Source organism: Phymastichus coffea, unplaced genomic scaffold (genome assembly GCF_024137745.1).
Source record: "Phymastichus coffea isolate CEN01 unplaced genomic scaffold, Cenicafe_Pcof_1.1 PCOF00023, whole genome shotgun sequence".
NCBI classification, from domain to species: Eukaryota; Metazoa; Arthropoda; class Insecta; order Hymenoptera; family Eulophidae; genus Phymastichus; species Phymastichus coffea.
This window is the reverse complement of record NW_026706834.1, coordinates 1,176,184-1,198,493: the sequence shown is the minus strand read 5'-3', so window position 1 is coordinate 1,198,493 and position 22,310 is coordinate 1,176,184. Positions and strand designations below refer to the sequence as shown.

The window sequence follows — 22,310 nt, the reverse complement described above, 5'->3', positions numbered from 1 at the left end:
TAGAGAGATCACCGTTACATAAGCATGTTGTAAGTTTGTTAATTTTCATAAATTGATATATGTGTTTTTTAAAAGTAGTTTTAACAGTGTAGTGATTGCTTTATTATTTTAGCCACTTAATTTTTATAAGCGCGAAACTAAAGAAATTGGAACGCAAACGGAAATAGAAGATCCAAAATCTGTGACTTCGAAAGAAAACGTCACTGTAGAAGTCATCGTTCCTAATGTTGTAAGTATAAAAAAATTTTAACATCGCAATGGAAATGGAAATTTTTGAAATTAATTTTTTTCTAATGATTTATTATTTTGATTGAAGAATTTATAGAAATCACGTGTTGGCGAAAAAAATGAAGAGTCTGCAACTTAATATTTGCCCGTTTCAATGGTAAATTAAAAAAAAATTTTAACGTCGGAGTAGAAATTGAATTTTTTAAGTTAAATTAATTTTTTTCTAATTTTAGACACTTTTGGATATTGGTAATTTCATCATCGATTATGAAAAGGTATGTTGAAACACTATTTTATTTTTATAAAAAAAATTATTTGCATAACGACTTATTATTCTGATTGCAGGAGGATTTTGAGAAAATGTATAACGAAGAAAAAAGTAATGTGGCTGTAACTGAATATTATCCAGTACCTATCGTAAGTTTTTATTTTCAAAATCATATTTTATAAAAAAATTTTTTGCACACCCATTTATTATCATAAATTTTTCAGAATCCATCAAACAGCTACAGTACAACGAAAAATCAGGATAATACGCAGGGATACGAGGAATATGTTCCCTCTTCAGAGGTAAAATATTTTTTTAATTTCTAACGTTAATTTTTTTTAATTTCCAAAGTTAATCATTTTTACTTATTTATTTTTATAGTGTAATCAGAAGAAACAATACGTGGAATGGAAACGGCAAAATGGAAAAAAATCTAATAAAGTTGCAGAAAAAAGTGCAGAGGTACTTATTTTTTATCCTCGTATATTCTCTTTTATGAACATAATTTTAATGAATATATAATGAAAAAAATTCTATTTTTCAGAAACAGCAGCCGGATGTGGTAGACCATTTGGACATTTACCGTCCAAATAATAAAATTGAGTCCTTGCCACGCGTACCGAAAAAGAAGGATGACAAATTAAAGAATAACAACTCATATAAGTATGTAGCGTCTAATAACTCAGTAAAAAAACATGTAACAATACCGAAAACGGACGGACAAAAAAAGAAAACTTATGACAAAAAAACATTACCAAAAATAATAAGTGACGTGAAGACGCGCGTTATATTAAACAAAAATATAAAAAAGACTGAACCGACAAAAATAGACAAAAAAAATATAAAACAGACAGATAAAAATACGGACGCGACGAATACTCGTAAATCGCGACCAAAAATTAGACAACGAAAACCCACTCCTCGTTCAAAGTCAATTATCAGTACCACGAGTTCTGATAATTCACCTCCTCCGAAGAAAAAAAAATCCCCCCCAAAAACTTCTCCAACAAAAAAAACTTCAAGTTCCTCGAGTTCCTCGAGTTCCTCGAGTTCAAGCTCTAGTTCCTCTGATTCAAGTTCAAGCTCCTCTAGTTCTTCCAGCAGCTCCTCTTCTGAAAATTCTCCACAAAGACAAGACTCCAATGACAAACGTACTCCTCCAGACACTAACACCTCTCGACCAAAACCATTTCAACATTCTCGAAAACGATCGAGTTCGTGTTCCTCGATACATAAGCGACTGAATGAGTTTTTAAATTTTAAAATGTAAATATTTTTTATGTACGATTGTAAATTTTGCGCTTTTATACTTTTATACTTTTATACTTTTATACATTTATACTTTTATACTTTTATAATAAAAAGAATATATTAAAATCTTGTGTTAATAATTTTTTATTAAAAGTATTAATTCATCTTTAAATTAAACAAAATATGCATCATAAATTTGCTTTATTTTTTTGCGGCAAATAGGACAAGAACTTAATTTAATTGAACAAGTGGAGCGAGTTGCGATATGTCCACAAGGTAAAAAAATTTTTCTAAGTTCCTTAGCGAAGCATATTTGGCAAATTCGTTCATCGCTAACTTTATCGATATTTTCTTCTGGTGATGATGTGTTTGAATCTATATTTATTGCAATCGGTCGGTACTCAAGCTCGTATATACCACATACATCAAAACTTGGTGGATTTGGTAAAGGTATGGTACTCGGATCAACTCCGATCGGAATATTACCACAAGGCACGTTGTGAATGAATCGACAGCGGCCACCCCATCGCTGATGTTCCATCTTAGGATCGTCACCCTCTTCCCAACGAAAAATCTCTATCTTACACTCGAAGCATCGGACTTTGTCAATTTCATTCACAAAGTAAAATCCGGCAGCTGCTAAATCCTTAGGCTGCACATATGAGCATGGCCAGTTGTCAAAGCTTTGCAGCCTAACTTGTTCAGATCTGGAAAAAATGAATTTGTAAGAAAAAAATTACTAAGAATACTTTAAAATAATTACCTATAGTCTGACATGGTTCTTCAATGCGAGTATTACTGCATCTAAATTAAAAAAGCACTTGCACACAAATTTAAAGCTGTACCCCCTCCCTTTGTTAAATATGTATATAAATGAGATTTCCTTTGCGAATGTGATCATTCTCTTGTCATCTATCAAGAAATATAGAAGCTCAAAATGTGTTATCCAAAACACGCTCAAGACATCAATAAATTCTGCTTTCCAACTGTAAGAACGTTAGTAGAGTTGCTTATGGAGCTGGAAGAAGAAGAAGCTCAATCCGACATAGAAATACTTAGTGATGATGATTATATTCAAAATGAAGAGTCTGAGATAGGAACTTCAGATACTTGTAGTACATGTGGTGAAGAAGATTAATAACATATATATATATAACAGTAGAAGTCGATCTCAATTCATTCTTGATCGATACCTGCAACAGTCAACGTCTATGCTAAAAACAAAATGGAAATTTTACAAAACTGTTTGGAACACTTCCATCTAATTGAAAGAGCTGTAAATCTTATTATTTCTAAAAACCTACGTGATGAAATAATTATAGAACGATGGAAAAAACAATGTGTCTTATCTTTGCGAACTTTGAAAAAAATTTTGAGACAGTCATTATCGCTTAGTGTGCCACAAAAACAATCATTGCTCAGTACCATTGGTAAACTTGAATGTATTTATTTAAGACTAGAAAATTGTAGAGTTTATGGAAGAGGTTTGGATGATAGTATAAAAAATCGTATACAATGGGTGGACTTGGAAAGCGCATTCGAAAACCGTTTGACAACTAGTATTATAGCCAATATTCAACACATTGATATTGAATCATTCTTAAAAGATGCTTGCGATTTATTTGCAAGACATGTCAAAAGTATTTTAAGAGTGAATAATGCTTGTAAAATTAATGCTGTACTATCATGCAAATTTTGGAAATATTCAAGTAATCAAGATAAATTGAAAAAATCTTTTGACACAAAGCACTTTACTACTCGAAATATTGAAGTATATCCTTCAAGCTCTCTCAAGAAATGGTTTGATGATAATATTAAAAGTCCATTATTAAAAGAGGTGGAGGAATTTGAAAGTAACGAGTCAGGTTGGTCTTTGGATTCTATTATTAATCTTCAAATTAATATTAATAAATTGAATCCAATGCGAAGTAGAAGTTCTTATATACCTCTACCAACATTTTTAAAAAACAAGCATGCTTGTATCAATGTAGAAAATAATGATAAGAAATGCTTTATATGGGCAATTTTAGCAGCTTTATGTAAAATTAAATATACAAATCATCCTCAAAGAGTAAGTCATTACATATCATACGAGAATAAACTCCATTTGAATGGTATATCATATCCAGTCTCTTTAAATCAAATTTCAAAATTTGAAAAACAAAACAGCATATCAATCAATGTGTTTGGTTTAGAGGGTAAAAAAATAATTCCTCTTTATCATACAGATGATAAAAAATTAAATCATGTCAATCTTTTATTGATAAATGATGAAATATCAAATAATTATCATTATATTTATATAAAAGACCTTGCAAGATTAGTAGGAAGCAGTTTATCGCGCTGCAAAACTAAAAAATTTATTTGTGATCAATGTTTGCATTATTTTAACACCTCAGAGAAACTCGTTGCACATGAAAGGAACTGTAAGCAAATAAATAAGTGTAGTGTACAGATGCCAAGGAAAGGTCAAGATGTGATTGAATTCAAGAACTATGGATTCAAATTAAAATCACCATTCATTATCTATGGAGACTGTGAATGCTTATTGAAAAAACCAAAAGTTGATGAGCAAGATGTTCATAAAAATACGATTACTATTCAACACCACGAAATGTTTAGCATAGGCTACTACTTGAAATGTAGTTATGATGACAGTTTATCAAGATATAATTCTTATCGCGGGCCTGAGCCAGCGAAATGGTTCGCAGAAGAGTTAAAAAATATTTCTTATTACATAAAAAATATTTATGATGATCCAAAACCTATGAATGATCTTACGCCAGAGGAAATCGCTCAATTCGAGGCAACAAACGTATGTCATATTTGTGAAAAATTAATTAACGAATCAATGAAAGTTCATGACCATTGTCACTTGACAAAAATATATCGAGGTGCAGCCCATCAAAGTTGCAATCTGAACTATCAAGATTCTCGTATAGTACCTGTAGTTTTTCACAATCTTAGTGGTTATGATGCTCATTTTATTATTCGTGATATATCCAATCACTTTTCTGAAAATATTGAAATTTTACCTTTGACGAAAGAAAAGTATATTGCATTCACAAAGACTGTTGCAGATACTGGAATCAAATTACGATTCATTGATTCATTCAAGTTTATGGCTTCGTCACTTGACAAATTGGCTTCTTATTTGGATAGTTATGAAATTGTGAATTCAGAATTTCAAGATACTGAAGAAGAAAAAATAAATTTGTTGACGCGGAAAGGAGTGCTTCCATATGAATACATCGATTGCTGGGAAAAACTTGAAGAAATCAACTTGCCTGAAAAAAAATACTTTTACAGTTGTCTCACTGATTCAGAAGTATCGGATGCTGATTACGAGCATGCCCTTCAAGTTTGGAAAGCATTCAACATAAAAAATTTAGGTGAATATTGCGATTTATACATGAAAATCGATATTTTATTACTCGCAGAAGTTTTTGAACAATTTCGCGAGCAATGTCTAACAGCGTATGGTCTAGATCCAGCCCACTATTACACAACTCCAGGTTTTTCATGGGATGCAATGCTCAAGTTTACAAAGATATCATTAAGACTTTTGACGGATATAGATATGCATTTATTTATAGAATCAGGTATTCGTGGTGGTTTGACTCAATGCTCAGGTCGATACGGTGCAGCTAACAACAGATATATGAAAGAAAAATTTGATAGTAGCGTAGAAGAGGAGTACCTTGTTTATCTAGACGCTAATAACTTGTATGGATATGCGATGACACAATATTTGCCACGAGATAAAATTGAGTGGGAAGAAAATTTTGATAAAATTGACTTTCTACAAGTTGCAGATGATGCTCCAACTGGTTATATTTTAGAAGTCGATTTAGATTATCCGCAATCGATTCACGATGAGCATAATGATTTTCCATTTTGCTCAGAGCACATCAAGCTTCATGGTTCTAAGCATGAAAAATTATGTGCTACTCTCATGAATAAGAGAAATTATGTGATACATTATCGAGCTCTTAAACAAGCTGTTGAACATGGACTCAAGCTTGTAAAAATTCATAGAGTATTGAAATTCGAGCAATCTGCATGGCTAAAACCATACATCGACCTGAATAGTTCGATGAGAGCGAAAGCTAAAAATGAGTTTCAAAAAAATCTTTTCAAACTCATGAATAATAGTATATATGGTAAAACTATGGAAAACGTTCGCAAACATGTTGATGTAAAACTTTTAACAAAGTGGGATGGACGATATGGTATGGAAGCTTTCGTTTCAAAACCTAACTTTCATAGTAGAGCTATTTTTGATGAAAACTTGGTCGCTGTTCAGTTGCGTAAAACTCAAGTATATTTGAATAAACCTATTTATGTCGGTCTTACAGTATTAGACGTATCCAAAACATTAATGTACAGCTTTCATTATGATTACATGAAAAGAATGTATGGAAAAAACTGTAAGCTTCTCTATACGGATACTGATAGTTTCATATACTCAATAAAGTGTCAAGACATTTATGCTGATATGAAAGCTAACATAAATTATTTTGACACTTCTGACTATCCTGCTGACAACATATTCGATATGCCAAGGGTAAATAAGAAGGTAGTTGGTTTAATGAAGGACGAGTGTAATGGAAATATAATAACAGAATTTATTGGTTTGAGGAGTAAAATGTACTGTACTCGTGTAAATGGTATTGATGCTATGAAAAAAATTAAAGGTGTGAAGGCTTCCGTTGTCGAGAAAACTATTGAATTTGATCATTATTTGGACTGTTTACAAAATTTACATATTCATAAAAGACAGCAATGTACGATCAGATCTAAATTGCACAATGTTGAAACTATTCAACAAAGAAAAATTGCATTGAATCCTTATGATGACAAGCGATATCTATTACCTAACAGTACTGACACTTTAGCACATGGACATTACAAAATTAGGTAAGTCAAAAAAAACATATTAATATTTTTTTAATATATAATTATGGAACAGATGCGTAATTAGTCTTAATCAGTGTTGTTTAATTTCAGATTGAACCAGAAAAAGAAATCATCAAAGTCTGTACGTTTTCAAGAAAAAATTCAAATACATGAGATGATTACATGGGCATACGCACATCGTACTGCTCGTCATGGAGAATGGATGCAGATGGCTCGTGATAGAGAACGGTTTAAAATGAGAATCAATCGTTTGAGTGAAATTATTACACCTGTACTCGTAAAAAAATGTATAGAAATGAAAAAATAAAAAAACAGAATATATTCTATCATTTTATTTATTTAATACCGTTTACATATCATCTTTATGAACATAACTATTATGTGATTCGTCAAATCCTAACCATTTTACATAATAATGATCACCATGTTTTTTTACAACTTTTTCTATCAAATAAATATCAGGATATTTTGTCTTGAGTAATTCTTCTTCGTAAAAGCCACCAGCGATAGGTTTGTCTTGATAATCTTTCAAACGATAAGTAAATGGAACTGTTTTCATAACTTTATAAACTGTAAAAATTTCTGTTGACCAATTAGGTGTATAGCCTTTCTCAAAAATCTGTTTACTTTTGCTTACTCGTACTTTGTCACCAACTTTGAATTTTGCACGTTTCGTTAAAGGTAGAGTTTTTTTCGCAGACAGTCGTTTCAATATTTCTAAAACTCTAGCAGTAGTTACTTCGATAGGTTTCATTCCACTTATTCGATGTTTGGAGTTATTGTATTGTGAAACCAGATCAGGTAGTATATCCAACCATTTACGATTACCATTCAGCGAGAACCTTTTCCACATCTTATTTTTCAAAGTTCTATTAAATCGTTCACAAATAGATGCTTTCAATTTACTATATGTAGAATACATATGAATTTTATATTTGGTCATTAAACTTTCAAAATCTTTATTATAAAATTCACGACCTCTGTCAAGACATATCTTTTTTGGCACACGTCCTTTTTCAAGTATGGTTTTCATAGCCTTTGCAACATCTTTACCAGTTTTTTGTTTGACTGCCTCACACCAAGCGTACTTGGAAAGGCAGTCAATAGCGCACAAGATATACTTGTAATTTTTATTTTCTCGTTGATATGGTATCATTTCAACAAGATCGATTTGCCATGTCTCGTCAATATCACGAATGTCAAATGATCTTCTTAAATAATTACGACGAGCTGGCTTGTGAAGCTCATCTACAACTGTTTTATACTTATTGTTCATTTTTTCAAACGCAAAAGTTTTTCTTCAATCCAAAGAGATCAATGCTTATAATGATAATGAAATTGAAAGCTAACTAATACTATTAATATATAATTTCAGCTTCTCTTAATTCTTCGATTATAGACTGAATTTCATTCACATGATTTTGATTGCCTGCCGATGTCTCTGCAATTAATAATCTAAGACGTTCTACAAGCTCATTGGGATCATTCCAATATATATAATCAGTAAGATTATTAGGCCGCGCAATTTGATAAGGTGACTTCAAAGAAAACCCTCTGCCACTTGGTGAATTATAAGGTGTAACTTTGATTAACTGAGATATGATATCTCGAAATTTTTCACTTGTTTGATAGCGTATTTCCTCGTCAGGTTTGTAATGCTTTTTATATGCATTCGTTTTATTTATAATACGACCGTAGGTACCTAAATCGTCTTGAGTTACAATGGAGCTATCAGGCTTTTTTTTGAATAACAGTTCAATCAATCCAGAGCTTTTTTCATAAGTATCTTTACCTATAATAATTTTATTATTTTCAAAATTCACTGACCTATCACCAATCTTAAGAGTACCATCTTTATTTTGACGTACTCCACAGATAGTATCTAATGTTGCTACTTGATTTTTCCGCAACATTGATAAATACTTATTAAGTGAATCACTTTCAGGAGTATGAAATACATCAACATCATTATTTTTCAGTTGTTCATTAGCATTCAATGCTTCTTCCAATCCACTATCATATAATTTTTCAAATGGTTTTTCCTCTTTTTTAAATAATTCTTGTATGTCATAGCTATCTTTTTCTTCTTTTTTAGGTTGCAATAATTTTTTACGTTTGGTTTTTCTCTGCTGACTAAGTGTTGTTTCATCAACCAACTTTTCAAGTGGTTCAATCACAGGCTTGAAAGTCTCTTTGACAAATTTTTCAGTTGCTAATTTGTCAGACTTCAACAAATTATATTTATGTTTTATGGCTTCACGAGCTTTTTCCACTTGACGAAGAACACCAATCTGTTGACCTAACTCAGTCATGTTGTCTATTTGCAATCTTGTTGTCTACTGTCTGTTTTATGTTGAGTGATTCGCATTTATAATGAACTTATCAAAACCTTTTCTGAATCTGCCAGCATCTATTTTTCGATCTTTGTCAATTACAAGAAAGCTGTAATCTTCTTTCCAACACGAAGAACAAATTTCTTTAAAACATTGGTATGACATATCAGTATTCACATGATCATTATAGATATGTTTTAAATTCATATCATCTTGGCGGAAAATTATTAAAAAATTCACATTATCTCTCACTAAGTGTTTGGGTACTTGAGCATATGATTGACATAAGTAAAAGCAATCAACATTTTTATGTCTTCCCATACAATAAAAAGCTTTTACATTATCTTGTTTCTCACAAGCAATGTCATCAAAAATCATACTAGAATTTGGACGTGCTTCGTCTGGTGATACAACGAGATCATGCTCGCTAAAAGGTAAGTAGTCAACACCTTTGATGGGTTCAAGAAGTTGCTCAAGAAATTTGTATTTTGGTTGATTAAGCGACTTAGAATATATGTAAATATTTTCAAACTTTACACCATTAGGATGGGTTAAAAGAGCTAAGAGCGCATTCGTCTTACCACAATTAGATGCACCACAGCATACTGCACGTATGCTGTCGGGCAATAGATCCCCATGTCTTTTACTTTTCTTTTCACTTTTGTCTGTCAACGCGTCAAAATTTATCACAGGAAGCTTGAGAGACTGTTCCTCTACATCCATTTCACTCTAAGCTCTAAATCGCAACTGATAATCGATGCTATAAAAGAGTGTATTTATAAGTTTTTACGCATTCACTACTAAACACTCGACCATGATCGCCCACGAGAGAAAAAAGAAAAGGAAGACTGGTAGAGGTTTAGTAAATAACTTGATAAATAATCTACCCTTTGAGGCTCACATACCAGGTTATCAATATTGCGGACCTGGTACAAAACTATATAAGCGATTAAATCGAGGAGACCCTGGCATTAATCCTCTGGACGCTGCATGTAAAGATCACGACATTGCTTACTCTAAAAATAAGGATATTCAAGCACGAAACATTGCAGACAAAGTATTGGCTGAAAAAGCTTGGCAACGTGTACATAGTTCTGACGCTAACTTAAGTGAAAGAGCTGCAGCATATGCCGTTACAAACATCATGAAAGCAAAATCAATGTTCGGAATGGGACTTAGCAAGAAGCGTTCTAAGAAAAGGAAGACTTCGTCGAAAAAAAATTCTAAAAAAAGAAAGACTTTAACAATGAAAAAACTTATCAGCATGACAAAAAAATGTATAACTCCTAGCAATGATTCGAAAATTGTTATCAAGAGTGCTTTAAACGCAGCACGAAAAACCATAAAAAATGTTGGTGAAAAGAAAAATATTAATTTACCAAGAATAATTCCAATCCCTAAAGTTGGAGGTTTCCTACCAGCACTCGTTCCTGTTTTCGCGGGACTTAGCGCACTTGGATCTTTGGCAGGTGGTGCAGCAGGAATAGCACAAGCTGTAAACCGAGCGAACGCTGCTAAAAAACAATTAGAAGAACAGTCGAGGCATAACAAACGTGTTGAAGCTTTAGCTCTTGGTAAAGGTTTATATTTGAGACCATATCAAAAAGGTTTTGGTTTAGCCTTCAGTACAAATAGTAAAGTCAAGAAGCCTAAAAATAAAGTTATTAAGAAAAAAAAAATTACAAAGACATTAAAAAAAAAAAAAACTGATTTAAAACTGCCACATCGTCCTTTAACAGATTACGATATAAAAAAGTATGCTCATGAATTACGAATTCCAAACTTTCGTGGTGTTTTTATGAGAAACTCTCTACCCACGCGACCACGCATTAACGAGTGTGCAGTTGTAAACCTTGATGATAATTCTGGACCAGGTACACATTGGGTGGCATACCGAAAAAATGGTAAAAATGTCTTCTACTTTGATAGTTTTGGTGATTTACGACCACCTCTAGACCTCTTGAAATATTTCAAAGTTGATCAAATCAAGTACAATTATAACAAATATCAAAATTATAATACTTACACCTGTGGCCATTTATGTTTAAAATTTTTATGTAATTTGTTAGAACATCATGACAATTATCATTTGTATAAATAGTAAGAATTGTGAATAAAGAATTCAGTTGTGTACAATCACTCGACATGGTTGAATCATTGACCCTCAGTTTGTCTGGTACATCATCTGTATTAGAAACATACTATTTTCCACCTATAGAACTGGATAAAGATAAAACTTATACTCTTGGTTTGGTAGAATTACTTACATTTAATTCGATACCAAATATTGACGTCGGATACAATAAATTCAAAGTTGGTGATATTGAAATTGAACTACCTACAGGTAGTTATGAAATTAGTGACATAGATCGATATTTGAAAGAAAAGTTAAAGTCAACAGATATAAAAATTGAAATAAAACCTAATAACAATACTTTATGCAGTGAAATAATTTGCAATGAATTTGTCGATTTTCGACCAACTAACTCTATAGGACGTTTATTAGGTTTCACTAAACGATTGTTGCCAACCAATATAAATAATGTCTCCGACATGCCTGTAACCATTCTCAAAGTAAACGCTCTACGCGTTGAATGTAATATAACATCTGGAGCTTATATTAATCAAAATAGAGGTCATATCATTCATGAATTCTTTCCAGCTGTACCACCAGGATATAAAATAATTGAAGTTCCTAAACAGATTATATATTTACCTCTAACTGTCAGAGTTATTGATCATTTACAGCTACGACTAATTGACCAAGACGGTAATTTAATAAACTTTCGTGGAGAAGTAATCACGATTCGTTTACATATAAAGAGAGTATAATGGGAATAGTTTATAATGCTAAAGTAGGGAGTGGCTATATAACAACACCGCTATGCGCTCAAAAAGTCAGTCATCGACGGATAGTCAGAGGTCTAACACGTCGAAACATTCAGTTCCTGAAAAGTCTCGGGCTGAAGATTGTTCGAGACGTAGCAACAAAAAGAAGAAAAAGAAACGTCAACAGTTTAAAAAATTAACGTGTATATTTGTATGCTGTTGTCATTTCAAAGATGGAAGAAATACTTAGTGTGCAAGCACCTATCATCTTTGATGAATCTATAGCTCATTATGAAGTTCATGCACATCAACCTTACAATTCACAAGCATTTAACAATAGCGATGAAATTCGTATATTAATACAACATCAAGACTTATGTCTCTTACCATCGAAAAGTTCTCTACACATTGTAGGAAAAATAAGAAGAAGTGATGGTAATGCTGTTACTGAGACAAAGTTCGTAAATAATGCTATATGCCATCTATTCGAAGATATCCGCTATGAAATTAATGCCATTGAGATAGACAGATGTAAAAATGTTGGATTGACAAGTACTATGAAAGGTTTGATTTCATTGAATCAAAATCAAAGTGCATTCCTCGAAAATGCCGAATGGCTTGATATTGAAGAAACTAAGACAATAATTGACAACAATGGTTACTTTGATGTGTCGATACCACTTTCCATGATTTTAGAATTCGCTGAAGATTATCACAAAATTGTTGTGAATGTAAAGCATGAACTTATTCTTACCCGATCAAGAGATAATTTAAACGCAGTCATACAAAACTTGGTGAGAATTGATGATACTGAGCAATATGAACCTTTTAAAATAGAACTCATACGAATCGAATGGTTGATGCCTTATGTAATTACGTCAGATAAGTGTAAAATACAGTTATTCAATTTCATTCAAAAGGATATTCCTATTTCTATGAGTTTTCGATCGTGGGAACTTTATGAGTATCCAGCATTACCACAAACGTCAAAACATCTTTGGACAGTAAAAACATCCAATCAATTAGAAAAACCAAGATATATTATATTAGGTTTTCAAACAAAACGCAAGTCTGATCAAACTAAAAATCCCAGCAGATTTGATCATTGCAGTGTAACCAATGTTAAACTTTTTCTCAATTCTCAGCAATATCCGTATGGAAATTTAAATCTTGATATAAGTAATAATCAATATTCTATGCTATATGACATGTATGCTAATTTTCAAATGAATTATTACAACAGAGACTGTATGTACAATCCACTTTTGAATAGAAAACAATTTATTACGCATGCACCTCTAATAGTAATAGATTGTTCTAAGCAAAATGAATCATTGAAACAAGCTGCGTTAAGCTATTAACATACGTGTTAACGGAGCGGCGGTTTGCTCTGCATCGTGGGAGTTTTCTCTTAAATAAATTTCTCATTTTGTAGATGAACCCCCCGTTACATGGCGCCCAACTGGTATTAAGACCCGTGTCATGCGAATAGGATTGTGCGTCGAAGGAAATCGCCGCACGAGAGAAATAGGCGATTGCGCAAGCGCTTAGGAAGGTTTGAGCGAGTGGTAGTGCGAGATAGTGAGCCGTACGCCCTCTGCAGGGGAAAAAACGGAATCACTTCGAACCTTTTATTAAAAATTGTTAAGACTATTGTAAAAAGGGCCGAAAGCGATAATTATTGATAGGTCGAAGTGATTTCAGGTCGTACGGGATAATCAGGTGTTAACCTATTTCAGCCACAGTTTGGTGGATAAAGGGGGGTTGGTAGCACCTGATCAACGATAAAGCAGAGAGCGCGACCCAATCGTGCAGTCCAGATATTAGCCAGGCGGAGCAAGCAAACAGCAGGCTCCGACCTTAGGTAGGATATTTTATAATATTTATAGAAAGTTTGTGGAGACTGCACGCGCTCATAATCTCCTTTTAAAAGGCCTTATATAAGGAGGCATTAAAAGTAGTAACACTAAATAGAGTACACCACGCTCATACCTTGGGTAGGAAGCGGTAGTGGTCGATTAGGCCGAAATTTTAAACCTCAACCGCATCATACACCCGTGCGGAGGCAAGATGGCTCTGTTGTCAGCTCAAATCGACAATTGGGCATTAGAGCTGACCTCTGCACAGCGCGAACGCTATTTAGCGGATTTGGAACTGCGCAAGGATGGAAGTGTCATCCAACAGGCGGCTAGGCTTGGGAAATGGTTGTTGGGTGAGTACACCGCCACAGATTTTGAAGAGACCACGCACAGCAAAGAGGTGGCGGGGCGCAGGAGGCGAACCCGACAATGTGGCTCGACACAGTTTGTGACGAGTTGGAAAACCCCAACACTGATGATAACAGCGACCATCCCCTCAGAATCATCAATAGGGAGGGAATATCATTGACTGATATGTCAAGGACATTCACCTGCCCGGATGAGGGTGAAGCCAGCCGCCAAGAAGAGGATGAACTCATCCAGAAGGCCCTCCACACGCAAGAGCAGGAGGAGGGGGGAGGAGACGGAGCAATCCGGATCCTAGGTCGCAGGAATCCTGCACTCGGAAGGAACCTCAGGAAGAATTATCCTTGAGTGAAGCCTTCCGGGAAATAGAGTATCTGAAGGAGGGAGTAGACCATAACCAAAAGTTGGTAGGTCGAATCCTAGAAATCCTTCAGACTCTGCAGGGATTACAGGTGTGTGCGGAGCGCGAGGCGCAGGACATGCGCATACGAATTCGAGAGCTGGAAGACGCAATGCATGACATGGCCAGTGCTAACCGTTCTTCTCAGCGTGACTTGGTTCAACCGCGCTCCGGACGTAATGTGGACTTTCAGGACACATTCACCTGTCACTACGACTCGGGGATTTCGGGGAGTACACCGGCTCCTCCAAGGCCAATACCTGGGAGAAGGGACGTCACCACACCGGAAGTCCTTCAAAGAAGAGGAGGTGAAGAGGATCCGGAAGTTTATGGGAGATCCGCACCCGTTCAACAGAGGAGTCGAAGCGGATCATCTGGCACCGGACATCAGATATTCTCAGAGCTCTCCACAACCTGAGATGTTGGCAAAATTGTCCGCGGATGGAAATTGAGGTTTGCGGGCAGTAGGGCACAGAGCGTAGATACGTTTCTGTCGAGGTTGGAGGATCTGCGCGTAGGTGCAGAGCTAACTGACGACGAAGTGCTTTGTTCCGTATCAGAGATCCTCGAAGATAACGCGAGGACCTGGTACGATAACAACAAGTACCAGTGGCTCAGTTATGACGAGTTCGTCGCGGACGCCCGGGATTGGTTTGGCACAAGTACGCAACAGCAACAAATGCTGTTGCAGCAAGCTCAGAACCGGTTCCAGGGTGAGGACGAACTAGTGCGAGACTACGTGTCCAACCTGGTGGCTCTTGTCAATAGACTAGAACCGCCCATGCCCTTGGAGAGGTTATTAGACCTACTCCATGCAAACTTCCTTCCAAACATCCAAATCCAGCTGCGTCGGAGCGAGATGAAGTCGATACGCGAATTCAACAGGAGGGCGACCAAGGTACAGAACACCTTATCTTATGGCCGTCGTCCACGTGTATTCGCTGACCCCAACTCGACGATCTTCCCTCAGCATGCCTACCAGCCGAGCAAAAGAACGGCTGGTAGTAAATCCCAAACCGCTGCAATGGCCAGCGAAGGGAAGGCGCGTGCGAAGAAGGAGGGAGATCCGCAGCGCGGATTGGGCGTGGAGAACCCCGCCAGGAGGCCTACCGAACAAGCATCGGTATCGGCTACGCAAGCTTCCACTTCTGATAAGAAGATGGAAGAACGTTTGGAGGGCATCGAGCGGATATTGCGCAAGTTGGCCACTGACAAGCAAGGCAGCCCTCCAGAACAGCGTAAGAGCCGATGGCGTGGAGGAAGGAAAAATTCTCCTTCTTCCAGGTCTCGTGGCGAGCGGCGAGAAGGGCAGAGGCGGAAGATAGACTTTACTAAGCCTCTCCCATGTTCCGCTTGTGGCAAACTGGGATTTAGTCGCAAGTTTTGCCCAGATTGCAACAAGGGAAACGGCAAGGAGAGCGAAGAGAAGAGGTCATCTTCGCGCCTCCAGTAAATTCGACCTCTCGCTGCGGGTCGCCGATGGGAAACAGCAAGTTGTCGGCGATCCAGGGATCCAAACAAGTCCTGGGAGGGCATCAAGAGAGCCCAGGACCTAGCAGTATATTAGAGCGGAAGGCAATTGAACCCGATGTCAGCCCTCGGCAGAATAGTGGAGTGGTTATCCTGAAAGGACCAGATGGCCACATACAGGTTGTGGAGGAGGGGGAAGACTCCAGGGAGAGCCTCTCTACACAAAAAGCTCCTCTGCCGAAGGGATCCACGAGTAGAAGCCAGCCCATCGTCGTCGCGGCAGCGGAAGGAAAAAAGCCGTTGAAAAGCACGATGAAAGGAGGCGAAGATGGGACTCGTGGATATGACCCAGAGGATGAGACCAGGTGGTGGTTGCGGGTAGACATAGGTGACTTTAAAATTAGAGCACTCTATGATACCGGCGCCTCATCCACGGTCATGGGTCAATTAGGGCTGAGATTGGCATCGGAGATGGGACTCGGGTTGAATATGACCAGGGCGGGCGATGCAAGGCTTGCTGATGGACGCCCGTGCCCTATAATTGGTTACGTGATATTCCCTTTTAAAGTAGGGGGAATCACGAAGGCAATCAGAGTCGCCATTACGCCGCTGCTCACAGATGACTGCTACGTAGGCGCGAACATTATAAAAGAGTTCCGCGCAATTTTGGATCCCGATGAGGATGAATTATGGCTTAAGGACGCCCAAGTGAAAGTACCAATGGAAGTGGCTGGAATTGATGGTACGGCATTTCTCGCACCGGTAGGACTATGGGAAGCCACGGAGTCACAGCTTGAAGAAATTGAAGACCTCGTCAGAAGATTGATTCCTGAAGGGGGTCAGGCTTTAGGTTGTGCCGTGGGGGTTGAGCATGAAATAGATGTGGGAAATGCTCGACCCATCAAACAGAAGTACTACCCAGTCTCAGATAGAGTGCGAGAGGAAATGCACACGCTGGTCAAAGATATGCTGGAAAAAAATGTTATCGAACCAGCGACCAGCGGATGGTCAAGCCCAATAGTAATGGTAAAGAAGGCGGATGGAAAATATAGGTTTTGCGTGAATTATCAAAAGGTAAATGCAATTACCAAACCTGATGCCTATCCTTTACCATATATGAACTACATCCTAAGACGGATAAGGGATGCAAAGTTCATATCTACTTTGGACTTGAGCAGTGCGTACCATCAAATTCCCTTAAAGGAAGAACCGCGTCCAATATCAGCGTTTACAGTTCCTGGATTAGGGCACTTTCAATTTAAGATAATGCCCTTCGGACTGTCATACGCAGGAGCGACCTTCCAGAGGTTGATGGACAGGGTGATAGGCCCGGATATGGATCCATTCGCTTTTGCTTACCTTGACGACGTAATTGTGGTTTCGTCGTCCTTTGAGGAGCATAAGCGGCACCTAGAAATGATATTAAAAAGAATTCTAGGTGCGGGCCTAACCATCAACAAAGCCAAAAGTCACTTCTGTAAGACGGAAGTCAGGTACTTGGGAGTTCTTGTGAACCAGGACGCAGTAAGACCAGATCCTGAGAAAATACGCCCGATATTAGAATATCCAACACCCCGGACTGTCAAACAGGTGAAGCGATTCATGGGAATGACCTCGTGGTATAGACGTTTTATACCCGACTTTGCCATGATCGCTGAACCTATAAACCGCCTGACAAAGAAGAATGTACGTTTCTCTTGGGAAGAGGAGCAAGAGCGAGCTTTCACGAGATTGCAGGAGGCGATGACTTCCGCCCCAATACTGCAATTACCCGATCCGAACGGTCAGTTTGTACTGCAAACTGATGCCAGTGACAGTGGGATCGGGGCAGTTCTCGCACAGGATGTCGATGGAGAGGAGCGTGTAATAGAATACGCCAGCCGATCACTCAACAGTGCTGAGAGAAATTATACGGTCTCCGAGAAAGAGTGCTTGGCAGTGGTATGGGCCATTGGAAAGTTCCGGCCGTACATTGAAGGGCATCACTTCAGGGTCATCACCGATCATAGTTGCCTGAAATGGCTCCACAATATGAGAAATCCCACGGGAAGATTAGCGCGATGGGCGCTAGCATTGCAAGGCAATGTCTTCGATATAGAATATCGAAGAGGGGATCTCAATGTGGTGCCAGACGCCTTGTCTAGGGCCTATGAGGAGGAGGGGATTGAAGTGAGTGCTATAAATAGTCGGCCGGAGACCACTGACGCCTGGTATTTGCAACAATACCAGGAAGTATGTCAGGACCCATACTCTCACCCCACTTGGAAGGTGGTGGGAGGGAGACTGTATCATTATTAGCCTGATGAAGATGGTGAAGGGTTCATCGACAACGATGAAGCGTGGAAGCTTGCGGTGCCTAGGGAGAAAAGGCACCAGGTGCTCCAGGAAGTCCATGATGCACCTACAGCAGGACATCAAGGACGAGAGCGTACGTTCTCCAGGGCTAGGCGCTTGTACTACTGGCCTAAAATGTATGATCAGGTCAGGGAGTACGTAAAGAGTTGCCCGGTATGTCAGCAGTGCAAGGTGGAACAAAGAGCACCTTGCGGGCTGATGGGTCGTAGACAAGTGTCACGACCCTGGCAGGTGGTGGCCGGTGATATCACTGGTCCATTTCCCAAAAGCTCTCGAGGTTTTGAGTATATCTTAGTATTTATAGACTTGTTTACTGGCTGGGTAGAGTGTGTTGCGATACGCAAGGCTAATGGGAAGACAATCGCAAGGGAATTACACGAGAGGATCGTTACTAGGTTTGATGCGCCAGAGGTATTCTTGTCGGATAATGGAACCGAATTTAAGAATCAGGAGGTCGATTCATACCTCCAGATGAACGGCATCCAGCGCGCTTTGACTCCCGTGTATCATCCCCAAGCGAATCCCACAGAGCGAGTAAACAGGACACTCAAGACTATGATCACGTCTTACGTAAGCCGTGATCATAAGAGCTGGGATGAACACCTGTCAGAGTTCAACTTTGCGTTGAACTCGGCAACTCATAGCGCCACCGGATATAGTCCTGCGATGCTCATGTTTGGGCGTTAGCCGGGACCTCCTTTGACGTTCAGAAGAACCCAAGATCAGCAGGCCCTTGAATGTTCGGAGGGTCAGGCTGTGGAAGATTGGGCCGAACATATGGAGAAGCTTCCTAATTTGTGGGAGAGAGCTAACTCCAAGTCAAAGGAGGTAGCTGCGCGTCAGGCGGCTTATTATGACCGGAAGAGACGGCAACCCGAGTTTAAGGTCGGAGATTGGGTTTGGAAGAGGAACAGGATTCTATCTTCAGCTGCTCAAGGTATTTCAGCTAAATTAGCGCCGAAATATGCCGGCCCGTACGTGATTGAAGAGGTTTGTGGTTCCAACACGTACAGGCTAAGCAACCAGCTGGAGATCCTGTCTGAGCTCTTCCATGCCAAGGACCTTAAACCATACTACGGTCCGGGTGAGGATGGGGAAAGCGAGGAGGTCATCGAACCTCGCGAGCCGCCATATGAACTGCCGTCGGAGGAAGCGAACGATTCCACGAATGCGCGCGAAAATCCGGGAGGGGATTTATCGGATAGCGAGCGGATCCAATTAGCAGGCCCCACGGCCGTAGATAAAGTTCCCACCGAGACATCGGATTTACCGGTATCTGCCCCAACTAAGAGAGGTCGAGGTCGACCTCGAAAGGTTCCAGAGACGGTCACCGGTCCAGTGAGGGGCAACAACTCTCCCTTGAAGGAAAATAGAGGGAGAGGTAGGCCTCGAAAGACCGTGCCCGTCGTACAAAGGACGGTTGGGCCGATAAAACCGAGCGGTAACTGACGAGGGCCAGGACGTTCCCACAAAGAATTGCGAGGGAGCGTATAACTTGGTGGGATGCGGCTTATATTAGGGTTTTTCTTCGCGCAGGGAGATTCATCCGAAATTTATTGTTTTTGGATGTTTCAGATGGACCGGAGAATCGTCGTCGAAGAAGAGACCTTCGAGGTGGTCACGCAGATGCTGTTAGATCTGCAACTGGGCCCTGATGCGACGCAGCTACTTGAAGATCTGCGGAGCTTCGCCAGGGTCCAGTTGGAAGGGACCACCCGAAGGGAGCGACGCACTGCCTCGGTGGCAGAGGTTCTCCGGGATTCATCGTGGGTCGCCCCGAAGAAGGCTTCTCGGGACGCTTCGACACAGACCGAGGACCAGGACAGTGTCGAACGTCCCAAGTCCACAGTGGACCAGGGGGTGCAGACCCTCAAGTCCGGCGTATCCCTTACGTCGGACAGTGCGAGCCAATGACCAGGACCCAGGGAAACCTGTGGGGCCTCGCACTGGGTCCGCAATCATCCCCGGATCCCTGAGCAGCCTACTCTCCTCCTCGACTTCAGACACGTGCGTCTGGGGATCAACGAGGTGGAGAGTGCATGGCGGTTCGCTCGAGAACTCCAGTCTCAGGTGCAGGAGCACCTGAGACGCTTTTTGAGCCGCCAGGGCGCAGAAGAACTGCTCGGGGATTGGGCAGGGATGGCTCAGCGTCAGAGAGCCTACGGAGAGGCCCTGCTGCGGGTGGATAACGGACAAGAGTCCTCCGCAGCGCTCCCGACGCCGGCTCAAGAGAAGAGAGCCCCGGGAGCTACTGACGCTGGACCGATGCTCACGGTCCATGTGGACGGGCGCATGGCTGATACTACCATCGTGGTCAGGTCGCAGGATGGACGTGCGACCGCCACGGTGGGAGGCGTGACCATCACCGCCTCACAGGGAGTCAATGCCCAGTAGTTCCCTCTGGCTGCTGAGCAGCCATCACAAGATCGGGAGGCTACTCAATCTCAGTCGCAGCTGAGGGGCTGCTACATCTGTGGGGAGCCTGGGGTGACCAACTCCCAGCGGTGCCCGAAGAAGGCTACACACTGGCGCTACCCGAAACATCGCGCGCCAGGTGTAGCCAAACGATGATGTAGGCCCTGGAGGGCAAATAAATTAGCCGAAATGAAGAAGGGAGTTATCATTTAGTTTCCTTTCCTTCTTTATTACTTTCAGGTTCCTGATGGCAGCGAATCGCGGGTATTCGTCCTGCCCGGGTAGTCAGGACTTGGAGGGGGCTGCAACGGTAGTCGATTCAATTAATCGAACCGTTCGCGATTCTGATTTTCGCGCGTTAGTTCTAAGTATTGAGAGAGAGAGGGGGCGCGCGATCTTTTGAATTAGCAGTTAAGCCTCAGCTATTAAGTGTGTAGTACCGCCAAAATAGTTTAGCACAGTGTTTCACCGATTTGCCAATAAAAAGTTTACCTGGATTTTGGATACATGTGAAAGGGTGAGTGAGGAAGCAACGACAGTAGCAGCATCACAGAAACAGCTATTAAACAGCAGATTCGCGATCGAGGCAGCACAGCTGATTCTGATCTGAGGAGCACCTTTAATTTGCTTCAACAATTACGGCTGATCACCGTAATTGCACCGCAGGGTAGGTGCACCTCCCTTAATTATTACGTGACAAAATACATTTAGTATTTTGTCCAACCGAGTTAGCGTTGATTTTTTTTGTATTCGCGCCGAGCGTTAGATCACGCCAATATTCGAATCTTCTCTCTCTCTCTTTCTCACCGAAAATTATTTAATTGTAAATCCTATTCGCGTGCGACAGTCTTTCGGCCCGACAAAGACTGTAGAGATTTTTTATTAATAAAATCTGTTAAACTTATTCGCCCATTTCGTCATATAATTTTCCTAGTAGTTTAAGCAATTGAAAAAGGCTTAGGTTTTAATCCGATTACAGCTACCCTGCTAAAAATAATCCATTCGGAATCATTTAAATTGATTGAATTTCAATAATATTCAATGATTTTCAATGAAATTGATGATTCGCAATTGAAATTGCGATTAATACTGAATGATATTTAATCAGATTCAATGACAATCCTAATTAATAGTAAAATGTACCATTAATCTCAATAATTTCCAATCACTTTTAATATTTCTTTGAAACACAATTGGTGAATCATATATAATTCAAAACTTTTTTATATATTCTAATAATTTTTTATTGGTCATACTGTTGAATCACATTTAATGTAATAACTTTTAATATATTTCAATGAATTGTCAGTTTTAAAATCTTTAATCACATTCTATCTTATACTTCTTGATAAATCCCAATAAATTAGATGAGAGGAATTCGGTTAATCGCATTCAATGTAATAACTTTTAATATATTTCAATGAATTGTATATAAGTAACACTTTATTAGTTAAAAAACATAATAAAAACTATTTTTACAAAAATATAAAAAACTATATCAATTTGCTAAAAAATATAGCTAAAAAGTAGGTTGCTATTGAATTTCAAAATTATTAGGCATTCTACATAAATACCTAGCATTCCTTGCATTCACTAATAAAACTTTACATTCTATA

General features: G+C 39.0%; 1 protein-coding gene across 3 annotated transcripts in view; it reads right to left on the bottom strand.

Moving 5' to 3' along the window:
- LOC131675481 (pancreas transcription factor 1 subunit alpha-like) overlaps positions 1-22,310 on the bottom strand; it is a 588,733-nt gene that overhangs the window by 493,075 nt on the left and 73,348 nt on the right. Inside the window, exon 1 of one of the 3 annotated variants that reach the window (XM_058954479.1) lies at positions 11,027-11,088. The exons of the other annotated variants lie outside the window; for them this stretch is intronic. Within the exon in view, the coding sequence (XP_058810462.1) occupies positions 11,027-11,038 (12 nt within the window). The 5' untranslated portion in view covers positions 11,039-11,088. Of the gene's footprint in view, positions 1-11,026; positions 11,089-22,310 lie in introns of those variants that run through there. 3 annotated transcript variants of the gene reach the window in all.